General features: G+C 39.9%; 1 protein-coding gene across 5 annotated transcripts in view; it reads left to right on the forward strand.

Annotated features, from left to right (window-relative positions):
* DLGAP2 (DLG associated protein 2) overlaps window positions 1–14844 on the forward strand; it is a 482669-nt gene that overhangs the window by 380068 nt on the left and 87757 nt on the right. For all 5 annotated transcript variants that reach the window (XM_030037650.2, XM_030037651.2, XM_030037654.2 and 2 more), the window contains one exon: window positions 11352–12421. In XM_030037650.2, the coding sequence (XP_029893510.1) occupies window positions 11352–12421 (1070 nt within the window). The remainder of the gene's footprint in view (window positions 1–11351; window positions 12422–14844) is intronic.

Consider the following 14844-nt stretch of genomic DNA (forward strand, 5'->3'; position numbering starts at 1 on the left):
TAACACTTAGCTTCTAATGTTAAGCAAAGAAAGAGAACTCACACTAAAGGCTTTTGTTTCAGTAAATTACTGTTTTCTCTTCAGGAAAGGATATTGACTTGATGTTAAAAAAAAAAGGTTAAAACCTATAAAACAGGTTGCAGTTACTAATAATGCTGTTAACCTGCCCCAGTTGCAAAGTAAACTGTAAGGGAGTTTAAGGGCAGGTTACAAAACTGCATTTTTATTTCACAGTTGCAGTTGTGCTTTTGATTAATTGGTACGGTTCAAGTGTCAGACAGTAACTCATGGTTATTCAATCACTGTTGATTGCATGATCATGCCTTTGGGACCTTCTGTGTTGAAAGGAAGAAAGGATGTAGCCATTCTTGAAATTAAAAAAAAAGGCCTGACTTTCCCGTCTGTCTGTCTGTCTACCTAATTATTCAGCCTTCTTCAGTGCAGTCAGTGTCTGACCACTTTGCACCTTTCATGGGTTTTAGCTTCATACAACAGGCACGACAGGAAATTTTCCCAAGGACAGACAAGGGGTTGGCAGTGGGCGCCTGGCTCTCCTCTGTGCCAGCTCCATGCCTCGGTCCACCTTCCCCAGAGCATCCAGGGACGGTTAAATAGCTGTAGACTTTGGCTGGAGCTGGTGGGACTTCAGTCAGACACAGAATAAACTGCTACAGTGACACTGTAATTAGCAGGCACAGTAACAAATACTTTATTTTAAATTCTTAGATGGGCATTATCCCAGAGACTGAATGTTTTCCCTGCTTTCTGACACTAGCCCTCAGAGGTACAGCAGTTACTTTTATTCTTGTGCTATGGGAACTGAGGGAGGGAGTCTAGAAGAGATATCCACAAAGGTTAACTTGAACCCAGCAAAGCAAGATCAAGCCTCTTAGTGGCCACTGTCATCACTTCCCATGGCCTTATCCTGGACCACACAAAAAATTCGTGGCTGGACAGGAAATCTTGACTGCAGATTTCCCAAGTTAATCCTCTATGCACAGGACTATCTTCCTTCCATATAATAAAAATATGTAGACACGTGGTTTGGTATGGAGAGATAAAAGTCTTTTAAACTTACAGGAGGTTTTTAAATACGAGATGCCCTGGTATGTCTGTGTGTCACCATCTTACTTGCTTATTTTGACTAGCTGAACAGATACTGCAAAAAATAACCTTTTTTTTTAAGATTCCGTCATACCTCTAAATAATTCTGCTTCAAATCCTTCCTTTTCCTGTACTCAGAAACTGTAGTGTAGAAGTTTACTGATGTGAAATCGAGACCACGGAAGATGTTAATGAAATAATGGGGAATGTTTTTCAGAAAATAAATTTTGAACTTTAAATTCCTTTTAGTTATGCTTGAGAACTTATTCTGTGAATTACTTTCAGTCATAGGACAAAATCATATCATATGGGCTGAGCATTATATAGAAACATGCTAACTATCCTGCTTTTTAATTATAGGCTGTTGGCACCAAACACTTACTAAAAATTAAACACCTCCTAATGTCAGATAACTCTGCAAAGATCCCATTAGGCCCAAGGTCAATTCACAAACAGGAGAAGATATTTGTAAGGATGTAAAATTGATCAAATAGGTTATTTGTTATTAATTATTCATCCATTTCTACTATAGACTACGAGGGGTTTACACATTCGCTACTTTGCCAAGAAGCAAATATTTTTGTTCTAAACAATTTGTGCATTCTGACAGGGCAGTCCAGCTGAGGAGGCTCCTAAATTCAGTTCCAGAGGGAATACGTTTTTTTCCAAATTGGGAAGCTTCATCCCATTGTTAGACCACATCTGGACTACTGTTTCCAATGTCTGCACTGGAACGAATGAAAGACCTTCCTGAGGAAAAGAGAGAGGGAGAAGAAGTGGGGAGAAGGTGAAACAGCTTGAGTCAAGTTTCACACTTGGGATGTGGGCTGTTAGCCCAGGAGGGACGTTTTTCTCTCCCTCATGCCCCACTGACCTCTGTAACACCTGGGTGCATAGCTGATCCACATTTTCTTTCCCATAGAGAGTGCAACGGCTGCAACGGAGGTGGGAGACTGACTTATCTGGCTGCTTCGCCATGCCTGCCTTCTTCACTGTGTGTCTTCACTGTAGCGTCTCCTTTCAGTAGGATAAAATGTGCAGCCTTTTACATGTATTCCCGTGACGGGCAGCTTAAATGATGTGCTCTCTGTTTCTTCAGGAAAAAGTTACTGTGCTTTACCTCCACATTCATTATAGGCTGCTTAGGCTCTATGGAGGGCAGGACAATTGGTATTGGCACAGCCAGGGTGGTGGGGGTACTTACAGCGCGGAGGTACACGACCACGGCTGTCTCTCACCGTGCTGGCCACATAGGTCGCTGATTCAGTCTGTCTTCCTAAGGGGATTTGCACCAGTGTAACTGGGGCAGCAGGATAAACACCAGCAAATACTGCTGATACAGTCCAGGCTTTCACTGGTGAGTTCAGGTGTCCCCTTTCGTCGTGAATTTCTTGTGCAATTCCGTTGGCTTTTTCCATCTTTTTACAAAGTCACTTCTCTTCATAAATAATCAGACGGCAGCGTATTAAGATGCCCTGTCTCAGCCTTGCCAAGGGTGTGGGTACTCGCGCCACCACCTCGGCCCAGGAGCAGGGTTCACGGTTTGACCCATCACTGCCGCATGGAAAATCTGGGTGCTCATGGTTGCGGGAAAATGCAATTAATATTTGCAATGTTTCTCACGGACCCAAAACAGAGCTCAGCCAGGCAGAAAAGAGATGGCACCCTGATCTGAAAAATTCCCAGTCTGAAGGATATGGAAAGAGGGAGATTTTCTGCCTGTAACTATGGCAACAGGTTTAAAAGGGAACTTGTCACCAGGCTGCTGTTTCTTCCTGCACCCCATAGGAAAATCAGGAGGAGACCTCCTCCGTCTCAGTGGGTTGAGCTGAGCAGAAAAGTTCACAATACAATGACAAAGCAGCAAGAGGCAGCGCCAAGGGTGTACAGCTGAGCAGATAATGATGAACTCCAAAAAGTGAAAGCAATAATTGTTTTGGGTCAGACCAAGGCTGAAACTCTGAAATTTTTGGTGAATCAAAAGGCTGCAAAGAACTGATGCTGAAGCAAACAGAAAATCGAGTCATTTTCTTCAGTTCTGACAATTTAAAAGCTATATTGAATTTTTAAAAAAAAAAAAAGTAAAGGGGATTTTCAAATAGTAAGGTATTTTAAATTGAACAGTCGTATGTTCTGTGGCAATAATCAATGCTTGTGAAAATTAATGCTCAGATTATTTCTTTCCCAGAAGAGCACTCTATAAAATAAGTAAAATCTTTAAAATATATCTACGTTTTAAAGAAATAATAAAAGGCAATTTAGAAGGAATGTATGATAAATAGTTTTGCTTAGATATAGAAACATTAGTTCTTGCAGTCCCCTCAGTATTACAGAGGATGGTAAACTTCCTTCATGACATGTCATCATAACTAAAGGGCAAATTCAGAAGAATTCCAGAAACACTAAGCAAAAAAAAAATTCATTCAAGGAGGAATTTCATAAATATCAGCATTATTTCTTTTGTTTGATTTTCATTTAAGCATCAATTATAAGTATTTCTTATTAGAAAAGAAACCTTGGAGATTTTGTGGTTCCATTCAGCTGAATAGTTGGTCCAAGTGGCTTGGATCTATGGGATTAAATCTTAGCCCCTGCACTATCAATGGCAGTATTTCAGCAGAGCTGGTTTCACCCTTTCATGCCATCATCTTCCTGGCTGGGGACCCTTCCAGACTTCTAACACATTTATTCCAGTCCAGCATGAATTGTGCTTTCTGTAAAACACAGCCCTGATTAGAGGTGATCCTCCTCAAGTGACACCAGGATTCATAGGTGAACTGACCAAGAACTTTTCTGAGCAAATGTTTAGAACTAACCCCGACCTCAGTGAAGTTAATGGGAGATTTGTCATTGCCATCAGTGTGACAAGGATCTCCCTTTTACTTCTAGACTCGTGTGTAGATTCCTGTGTATATCTTTGAGCTGTACAACCCAATTACTTTGGCTTTCTTTAATTGCTGAGACAATTGTTGCAGTTTTAATGACACCAAGGGAAACTGATCGTCTCCTGCATTTGACCTAGTAACTGCAAGCAGCAAAGCTTTCTCCTTTAGGAAAAGTCCATAAAGCCAGGCACAATAAGGAACAAAAGAAGTTTAATGGTGTTGGGCTTGCTTTTCTGGTTTGTATTTGGAAGCATTATAACCAATTTTCTTATAACCACTTGTTCAATGATATTCACTTAGTGAAGCCCCATACAGCTATATTTCTCCAGAAGAAAGCTTACGTGTTAGTTAATTTAGGTCAATCTAATCCTGATACTTTATATTTTTTTCAAAAGCTTCACTGATCAGACAGATTCTGTGACAAAATGTTAGTCATAAATCATTTTGTGGACTTACCTCTGTCACAGAACTGTTGAAAAGGTGAATAGTGGCAATGTACTTCAAACTTGAAAAGCACTGTGAAGGTCTGTGTGCTACATACCAATCAATAATAGGACGTCGTACACTTCAAGTCAATGGAAATTTTTGCACCATCCTGAGGACTCCCTGCATCCCTCCACTCCAAACCCTGGAGCTTCTTGCAAATCCTATATTGCCTCTCATGGATTTCTGTCCTGTCCTTTGTCATGGCATGGGCACAATATTGTGCCTCTCATCCTCCCCATACAGTCCAAGTGCCCATTCCTCCACCCATAAGATGTGGGATGTCATCATCCCTCAAATCCTGTTTCCACATTTCTCCTTTTTCACATATGGCACGCCCTGTCCTCCATGCCAGGCAGTCAGTGTTGTCACCCTGCTTTAACAGGGTCCTGGTCACAGCTTTCCCCAGTGATCACAGTTCTCTGTGCTTTTCTTCCTCCCAGTATACTAGGCTATGTGTCCCCTGAAATTCAATACCCCCACCTCCCACCCCGCCACCTCAGAGGTCCCATTCTCACTCATCAACGGTTATTCTGCACTCCTTCCACTATATACCCTTTTGTCTGATCATGCTTATTTATCTCAGACATAAATCCCTTGGGATATTCGATTGCCAGTCTACTAATCTCTGTTTGAAAGATGGATGGAGCTGAAATCAGACAATTGTGCTGAACAACATGATTGGGTGCCATCAAATATTTGTTCCACCTGCAGACATCTGCGTCAGTGCTCAAAACTCTGACTGTACCGAATAAATGGCAGCGCTCCATGTGCTCCATACTTCTCCCTCCGGGTTTTCTGACTTTGCTCCAAATTGGTTTGTTCTGGTCACTGATGCTGTTTTAGGAAGAGAATTTGCATGTCCATTTTTATCTAACACGGGAGTTAAAACTGTCTTACCCTCGGTCTTACTTGTCATGTGGTTCCACTGAATTAGCTTGGGCTGTCAAATCATTTTCCATGTTTTAGCATTAGACATGTGCCTCAGATCACTTAAGTTTATATATTGATGATGTAGTTTTCCGCATCGGAACTTGTCATCCACAGCTTTCGCTGTAGTCAGCAGAGAGAAATATGTACATAAAGGGTGGTATTCATCTGACGTTTTTTAGATATGTACTTCAGGCTGAGATGAATCATGCCAGTTTCTCACACTCCAAAATAAAACCACGTCCAGGTGGCATATTTGTAACAATCTTTGACCCATGTTATTCTTGAAATCATATGTATATATTGGTTGGAGGAGTCCTATTTACATAGTATGAAACTATGATGGCAACAGTTTAACTGTACGGACTGATCACATCCTCTCGCTCTGTTTAGTCTGCTAGTAGAAGCACAGCCATACATGCCTACCGCAAGGACTGCTCAGCATCCTGGATAGAGAGGTATTTCATTTTCAGGCTTAAGTGTCAGAACAAGACAGGAATCCACGTGCAGCCCATGGCTAGTGTTTGTTTGACAGCCTCGGGCATTTTGGTGTTTGGCTTTAGGTCCTCAGAACTGCCTACTTCTCTCCTTCGAGTGGGTGCATAAAGCACCTTGTTGAAATAGTCCTGAGAGCGCCAATATTACTTATTTTTGAGGGGATGCTACTCCTCAAAGTTCGATATTTCAAGTAAGCAGCGTGAGATGTTAGATACGAATTCACAGATAGGTGAATGCGCTGCATGCAGTGCACATGCATCAACTCACTATAACGGAAAATACACGTCATCTTCTAAAGCTGGAGGTTAAAGTCAGGTAGTCAGCCAATTTTGCAATTTTATGTAAATTTTATACAAGGTGTTGTGCTACATAAATAGGCTGGAAGTCTCATGAGACGACAATAGCAGCTTAAGGCATTTCCAGAATTTCTTCCTTGCACTTGGCAGGTTAGTCACTCTTCTCAATCCCTGGAAATATTCATTTTCAAGGTTAAAATAAAACAGGGAAAAATACTATAAGAAGTTAATGAGGAAACAGTGCTCATCTAATACTATTTACTGCAGTCCTTGGGCAGACATATCTCCAGCTAAAACATTTTATTTGTTCATTTTAATATTTAATATATATTTATTTGATTAATGTATTTGTTTTTACACTATTTAATATTTGTATTAGTTATGGGTTAGACTGTGGGTATATTTTTTTCATAATACATTGCAGCACCAATTGAACTGAGTGAAACAGCACAATGCAGCAGTCTGGTTTTCTATACCACATCTTTTTGAAAGCTAGATTAGGTATCTCTTTTCAGCAATGCATTTGCCTGGTTACACTATGCAAAAGAGCTGTTTCTTCTGCAATGAAAACAGCACAAATGTTTCAGATGGGGAAGCAGTTTACCAAGGGGCTTATAAGGTTAAAGCAATTTAAATTAATTTCTCAATAGAAAAAGAAGTGCTTTGTGAAAAATAAATAAATAAATAAATAAATAAATAAGTATAAGCAAAAATCAGGCACCATTTAGTAGTTCCAGGAATTATTATTATGCTCCAAAAGCTTGCTTTCAATACGTAACACACAGAAAGATTTGTACAAAAAGATTTATGGAGACAAGCACTCCTTTTGAATGTCAAAGAGGTTTCCAGTGTTTTTGCATTGATTCTCTTTAGCAAAGAGCAGTGTTCCAGGAACTGTAGAGATGCACAGCCCTTATTTTCCATTGCTTAAAGGTTTTCAGCCCTTTTGCCTGAGAACATTAATGCTGATTCTAATTCATTATTTCAAACGATATTCTTGGTCCTTGAACATCTTTCTTCCCTGGATGCTGGCTGGCACAAGGAAGAAGCTTGAATGCTCTAAAAATTGTGGCCAGTCCCTAAAGACAGGCAAACTAACATCTGCTTGGAGTAAGAGAGCAACTCTTTTAGCATCAGAAAGTCCAAAAGCAGGAAAAGACATGACATAGCAGGGCAAGAGTTGAAATAGACAGGAAGGGATGCAGAAGTCCTTCCATCTGTCAAGGTTAAAGGTTGACTTATATCTGTACAGTAGTCTCGGAAAAGAAGAGCTTTAAGGGATTTTCAGGATTTCGGAATTACTGGATTCTCTCTGACATAACAGCCTATGTCTTGGTCTAGGTCCCCCCACAGTCTTTATGTATTATCTGACTATCCACTGAGGTTAATGGAAAGATTCCATTTTGCTCTGATGAAACCTAAAACCCCCGCCATTCTTGTGCTTACATATAATATATTTTTTCTCTGTTCCTATTCCTCTGTCTGCTTGGGGTTACGTTTATTTGTTCTTCTGTCTCCCTTCAGTTCTTTGGTCCTGATGGTGGTACTTTCTTTAAGGGACTAGACATTAGTATCCTCAGTTACTTTTATATTTTTAGAGTGATTGCCCTAAGAAAACATCGGAACTGCTGCGGAAAAAAAAAAAAAAAAAAAAAAAAAAAAAAAAAGGCTTATATTTTATTCTGGATATCATTATCTTCAAGACATGGACTAAAATTCCAGCCCAATCCATCATTATTGGATAAAACTGGCATTCTTTTGTTATACCAAAATCTTAAATTTCTTTTTAAAGGATTGAAAAAAAAAAATCAATACTGTAACTTCATGAAATTTTATGAATCAGCTGAGCTGTGGACATTGACCATAGACACAATTTTAGCCCCTTGCAAATGCTAGAAAAGCATGTTAGCTTAATTGAACTTCAAGCTAGCACATTTTTCTTTGCATTTCTGGCAGGCTAAGAGCTAGCACATGGTTAATTACATTGGTCTGGTACCACACATTAATTCATTCAGCCATAGCTCAACTCTTTCTTCAAGCCCTGAAACAGGCCTCCTGAACAAAGTTGACTGAATAATACAAAGCACAGATGATCTGATAAATTTATATATTATAATGCAAAATTTTGAAGATTTTCAGAGGCTTTGTAAGAAGAAGTAATGATGCCTAGGACATCAAACAGGGTTGATGTCCCAAGCAGAGCCCAAACCTAATTGGGGTGATAAATTTAGATGACGCATGTGTAAGTAATTTGGGACTTTATCTAGTATCAGTTACTGTCTATCGCAGATTTAAGAGGGGAAAATTACTTTTGGAAAATGCCACCTTCTTAATTCAGTTTTTAATTATTTTGATTATGATTATTAAATGCCTATAGCAGTTTCTAACTACTGTGTTTCAAACAAAAAAATTCAGACATTCCATGAGGCATATAAAATGCTATAAAGCTGCGAAAGCAACATACAGAAAATTGTATTTTTCTATAGTTGCACTGAGCTAGAATCATAGAGACTCATGAGGGATGGAAACGCTGTTGTTAGATTATCCTTTGCAGTGCAATCAAATCATGATGTCTCATATTCCTGGGGATGCAACAGGATGAAAATGTTTGAAGCCTTTTAGGCTATGTTTAATGCTGTGCGAGGCCTAAAGAAATCACCAGGGACTAGCAGTTCTGTGCTAGGGAACTCATTTAAATTAGTTTCTTATTCCTGTCTACCTATTTCTTTCGTTCTGGATCTCTGCTGTGACCTTCCTCTTTTTTTCTAAATGCATTGGTGAGATACAGCACAAGAGTTATCTCCATTCATAGATGTGCAAGATTGTGACGACAAGGCTTGGGGTTGACTCATCGTGCTGTCAGTTTGACGGAAAAGCCTCCTTCCACCTCCCTCTGGCTCGTACCACTGTGAAAACGAAAATCAGCAAATCCACAAGCACTTTGGAAGATGTTGCCTGTATTCCAGTTTCTTTTCCTGTAAAAGGAGAACAGTGCCTTCCACGTCTCACGGGATTTTAAAAACTAACGCAGTAATCTCTGTCAGGTGCTTTGGGAACCCTTTATGGGAAGCACAGACTAAGTTCAACACATGGATAATTATTATTCCCCTGATAAAGTTTGGTAATATACTGGGTTAAGTACCATTAATTACAGTGCTACTTATGTGGCTGAATCCCAATGCAGTGTTATAATTTACTACCTTGTCTATATATAGCTGTACTTTTAATTGGATCATCAAAATTATGTTATTTCAGAGAAAGAGTTATATTTCCTTTTTGTAACTACATTTATGCAGGGTATTATAACCTAAATAGTACAACAGACTGAGTAATCAACAGTAATAAGTTTTTATTTTAATGTGAAAATAGCCAAGAATTAAGTAAAAGAAACTGTTATAAAAACAAAATAGAAGCAGAAAAGGATATATGCATATACACATCAGTTTCACACCATCATAAAGTCTGGAGGTGACGTTTGGACCCTTAAATCCATCTTTGACTTTAGTGTGGAAGGAGTGTGCCTAGGATGAAGGATACTTTATTGTTTATTAGTTTAATGCTACATTCATTTTAAAACATTATGTGGAGCTCTGTTGAAATTAGGATGTAATAAAATTATCTAAGCATCTTCCACTATAGGAAATTTAGAGCATTTAGGTTATGAGATTGTTGATGCTAAAGACTTGCAACAAATTGCATTCTGTACTGACGGCATCATGACATAACGCAACGCTTACTAGCTGAATAAAATTAAAGAGATATGACTATTGATCTGTTTCATGACTGTTTCCAGGCATTGGGTTTTCACCAGCAGTGAGAATATGATTTAGGAGAGTTTTGTCATATGCTTAGAAACCCCTTAAAGTGCTGTTGGCTACTGTGTTATCTCTACAGGCTGGTCTCCGGTGTCCAGTTCTGTTGTAATATATAACGAGTACATATTCTCTGGCTTCCATTCTGGTTGAGGCCTTCAACTTCCTTGTATCGGGCACCTGTGCAAGATTATTTAGATTCTTTAGAGCAAATTTCAGAAAGACTGTGCTAAGTGGGTTGTATAAACACTTATGCATCTGTCTGATCCTCTAAAGGATTGTCTTGCATCCTAGATCTTTGTCTGCTTTTGAAATGTTGCTTAAATAAGCTGAAATTGAAGAGGGAAAGTGAATGTGAAAATCAAATTGAAGCATTTCTGAGGTTTTTAATTTTCTGTTTGTAGCATTTGACAGCTGCAAGAAATTGCATGAGAGAAAAAAAAATCAAAGGCTTGAGTATCAAAATCTTTGCTTACAAGCTACTCTTATTTAGTAATCATGCTTGTTTAATAACCACAACTTGGAGCACATCATCCATAGGAGCAAATAATCGAGTATATAAAAACCCGTAGCTTGTACCTAAAGATATTTGTTTTTATCAGGAATAACATAGAGTTGTTAAATAAATATTTTGTAATTTGGACATAAAAAGGGGAAAACTGCCTAATAGAGGACTTTACATGTATGGGAATAGCGATAATACTTCTGGACTAAGGATAACAGAAGTTCAAATAGTATGAAATGCTTATTCATAAACTGTTTAGTGATATAAAAATTAAGCTTCTTTTCAGCATGTTCATATTCTTTTTCTCTTTGCTGTTTATTATTTATGTTTATGAACGGTGAACTTGGGATCCTAAAACTGAGATTCATTTAAGACAATGAAGTTCAGTTTGTGATACAAAAATGACTCCATGGAGAAAGGATACATTTAGGTTAAGATATCCGACTGAGAGACCACAGAAGTAGAAACTGGACCCATGTAACTTAAATGACTAGCCACAAAGCTTGACATATGAATTCCAAATAGCAAATAATAAACTGAATGCTTGAATGTATCCATTAAAGCTATTTGAGTAAATTTGCGTAATGAATAGCATCATAAAATTTAGAACTGCTAGCAGACAATTTTGCAAACAGGAAGGAGGCTGCATTCACTCCATAATTCGCTCATAGTGAGCAATTTTCACCAGTTTTAAAATGGTGAATGAAAATTCCATGAATGGTGAGACTTTCCATCAAGATCATAGAGAAGAAATGTTTAGTTTTGCAATATACTTGGATTTTGCAAGTTAATCTTTTAATCAGACACATAACATCGGTTTTATGTGTTCCCCTGACAGACCAGCAGTACTCATGGTCACCTTCTCAGCACTTCAATGAAGAAAGATACTCTCCTGCTCCGAGGAATATGAAAGGATTATCTGGTAGTCGCAACCAACCACAGTTATGTTCAGCTCATACTTGTGGCTTAGCATCCCCTGAAGATTGTGAACACACCCACGACCATATCCACCATGGGCAGGAGCCAAGGCAATCGTATCTTCTCAGCCCCACGGAGAGTTGCCCGATGGACCACCATCGTTGCTCACCACGCAGCTCCATTCATTCTGAATGCATGATGATGCCCATGGTAATGGGCGATCACATGTCAAGTAGCACTTTCCCCAGAATGCACTACAGTTCACATTACGACTCAAGAGACGACTGCGCCATGTCTCACGGTAACCCTAAGATTAACCGTATTCCTGCAAATCTTTTGGACCAATTTGAGAAACAACTTCCTCTTCACCGGGATGGGTTCCACACTTTACAGTACCAGAGGACCTCAACAGCTGCGGAACAACGCAGTGAGAGCCCAGGAAGAATACGCCATCTTGTTCATTCAGTCCAGAAACTTTTTACTAAATCTCATTCTCTGGAAGGATCATCCAAGGGCAACGTTAATGGAACAAAGGGAGACAGTCGAGGGGACGACCATCATCACGGGCACCATTCCAAGCACGGCAAAAGGAGTAAAAGTAAGGAGCGAAAACCAGAAAGCAAGCATAAATCTGGAATGAGCAGCTGGTGGAGCTCTGATGATAATTTGGACAGTGATAGCACTTACCGAACCCCTAGTGTGGTAAATAGGCACCATGCAGATCATATATCCCATTGCTATCCTGAGGCGCTCCAGGGGCATTTTGGGGATCTCTCATTGAAGACTTCCAAAAGTAACAATGATGTGAAGTGTTCGGCTTGTGAAGGGCTAGCAATGACCCCTGATGGTAAATATATGAAAAGGAGTTCTTGGTCCACGCTTACAGTAAGTCAGGCTAAAGAAGCTTATCGCAAATCATCACTGAACTTAGATAAGCCTCTGGTTCATCAGGAAATCAAACCTTCCTTGAGGCCGTGCCATTACCTTCAGGTAAGAGGAAGATTTTCTTAAGATTTGTAATGCAAAAAGCATCACAGTTTATGCCATAGTCATCGTAAAAAAATACAAGCGTAATCTGTGTGTCTCTCGAAGAAAATCTGTACGGCTCACCTAATGCAAATATTCCATGAAAGTGAGAAAACTCTAGCTTTTGTCTTTGTTCATAGGGCACAAATTAAAAACTATAAAACTGGTGTGATATAAATTAGTTTAAGGTCAGTGGATGTGTTTTCATCTTTGGAGTTCACACTGAACACCTTGATAAAATCCATACATCAGACTAAAAAAGGGGCAGTTCTCCCAGCAGTCTGGGGGCTAGAAATAGTGTTTCAAATACGTCTGTGAATGAGTGATTTTAAAAACAGGCTGCGTGGAATCCTATTTTTGCGTTCTTTTATTCCTTTTCTCCAGGTTGTTGTATGTAACAGGAGAATGGATTTACTGGTGTACTCGATTGCTTTGTTGTGATGATGATTACTCACAAACTTCCTTTTAGTGATGGGATCACCCAAGATCATATTGAACTGAGCCTCTTTTGAGACCATACTATGAGCTCTTCTTGTTAAAAGTTTCATGGGTATCTCAGGGAGATAAATATTTCAGGCCTGGCACTCAGGCTATTTGCACACTTGTTTTCTCTAGCAGCAACCAAGAAGCTCCCACTTTCTCCTACATTTAAACTCATACCTGCTGCTTGCTGCCATTTGCCACCCCAAAATCATGCTGATGTAGCCATTTACGATGCTGCATGATAATCTGGATCTTAAAGTGATACGGGTTTAAAACACAGCCTCCAAAATACTTTTTTTAGGCAATTACATCATTCGCAAGGCCTCGGTCCAGCACAGTCCCATGACAAGTGACATTAGCACATCAGGGTGTACAGAGAACTGCAGGGGGAGCAGAGCAGAAAGGAGAGAGTAGCTGGGAGGATAACTTCTTCAGCTAGCTTTGCCACTGGAAAAAATGTAGTATACAAATATTCCCTTAGGTATTTTTACCAAGTACAGCCTGCAAAGCCTGCATTTTTCTGAGTACCTTCTCTTTTATTTCTTTTTAAGGAACTTCTCTCACATTAACATGGGCAAATCCCCACTCCAGATTTATGTATTTAGAGATTTTCAGTTCCTGTGGGCTCTGCAGAAGCCAGCAAATCCAGACTGGCAGCAACCCTTCTACCGTGCAGGGCTCTCTCCCCTCTGAGCAATGGGGGTCCGATAGCAACGAGTCACTCTTGAAGAGCCAGACCTTTTCAAATGCATATGCAGACATCCAGGATCAATCTTCTCTGCTGAAACAGGGAAGGTTCCTCATTGCAGAGAAAGGAAAATAAATTGCAACCCTCATAGCATTACCATGCAAATTGATTCCAATTTAGACTGGCATCTGTGATATTTTATCATATCCGAGTACAGTTCTCATGTGTGTGAAACAGCCTGCACTTCCCTGGAAGTTTTTAATCTAACTCAACAAGCCAGAACTGGAAGCGTGTCCTGTGCAGAGACTTCCCCTTGTATCTGTGTTCTAAAACCACGTGTACCGCTCCGACATTAGAGTTTAGGTACGGCTAGCTTTTTCCTTACCATGACATACTTCTACAACAGACAGCTCTGGCTCCTCTACATCTCTGCTGAGTTTTGTGCTTTTCTTCTCATTATGTTCCATTGTTTCTTCTTCCCCCCTCTTTACATCTCATTTTTCTTTGCAGAAGCCACCGGTTTTTAGCTTCCATAGGCCTTCTCCTTACTCCCAACTTACTTCAGCATCCTCAAGTGAATGTGAAACACTGAGTTCACAAACTAACTTGGTTACCACTAAGCTTTAGATCAAGCCCAGCGGCAAGCCTAGGGAGCAGGAAAGCACATTCTTTGTAGAGTCATTGTTTTATGGTTCTTGTGAATAGGGATGACTACAGAAAGGAATTTTCCTGTAATTGGGAAGTTTCATCCACTGGTAGGTTCATCCAGCTTAAAATCGAGGAGATGTGAATTTAAATTGTTGCTGCACCAGAGACTTTGTGATCTTTGGTTGTAAGCCCCTTTAAAAATGGAATAGTAGCCGTTCAGAGGAGGGCAACCAAGCTGGTGAGGGGCCTGGAGCACAAGTCTTATGAGGAGCGGCTGAGGGAACTGGGGCTGTTTAGCCTGGAGAAAAGGAGGCTGAGGGGAGACCTGATCGCTCTCTACAACTACCTGAAAGGGGGTTGTAGTGAGGTGGGTGCTGGTCTCTTCTGCCAGGTGGCTGGAGATTGGACAAGAGGAAATGGCCTCAAGTTGAGGCAAGGGAGATTTCGGTTAGATATTAGGAAATTTTTTTTTTACCGAGAGGGTTGTCAAACATTGGAACAGGCTGCCCAGGGAAGTGGTCGAGTCACCATCCCTGGAGATATTCAAAAAGCGAGTGGATCGGGTACT

The sequence above is a fragment of the Aquila chrysaetos genome, chromosome 15 (assembly GCF_900496995.4).
Source record: "Aquila chrysaetos chrysaetos chromosome 15, bAquChr1.4, whole genome shotgun sequence".
NCBI lineage: Eukaryota > Metazoa > Chordata > Aves > Accipitriformes > Accipitridae > Aquila > Aquila chrysaetos.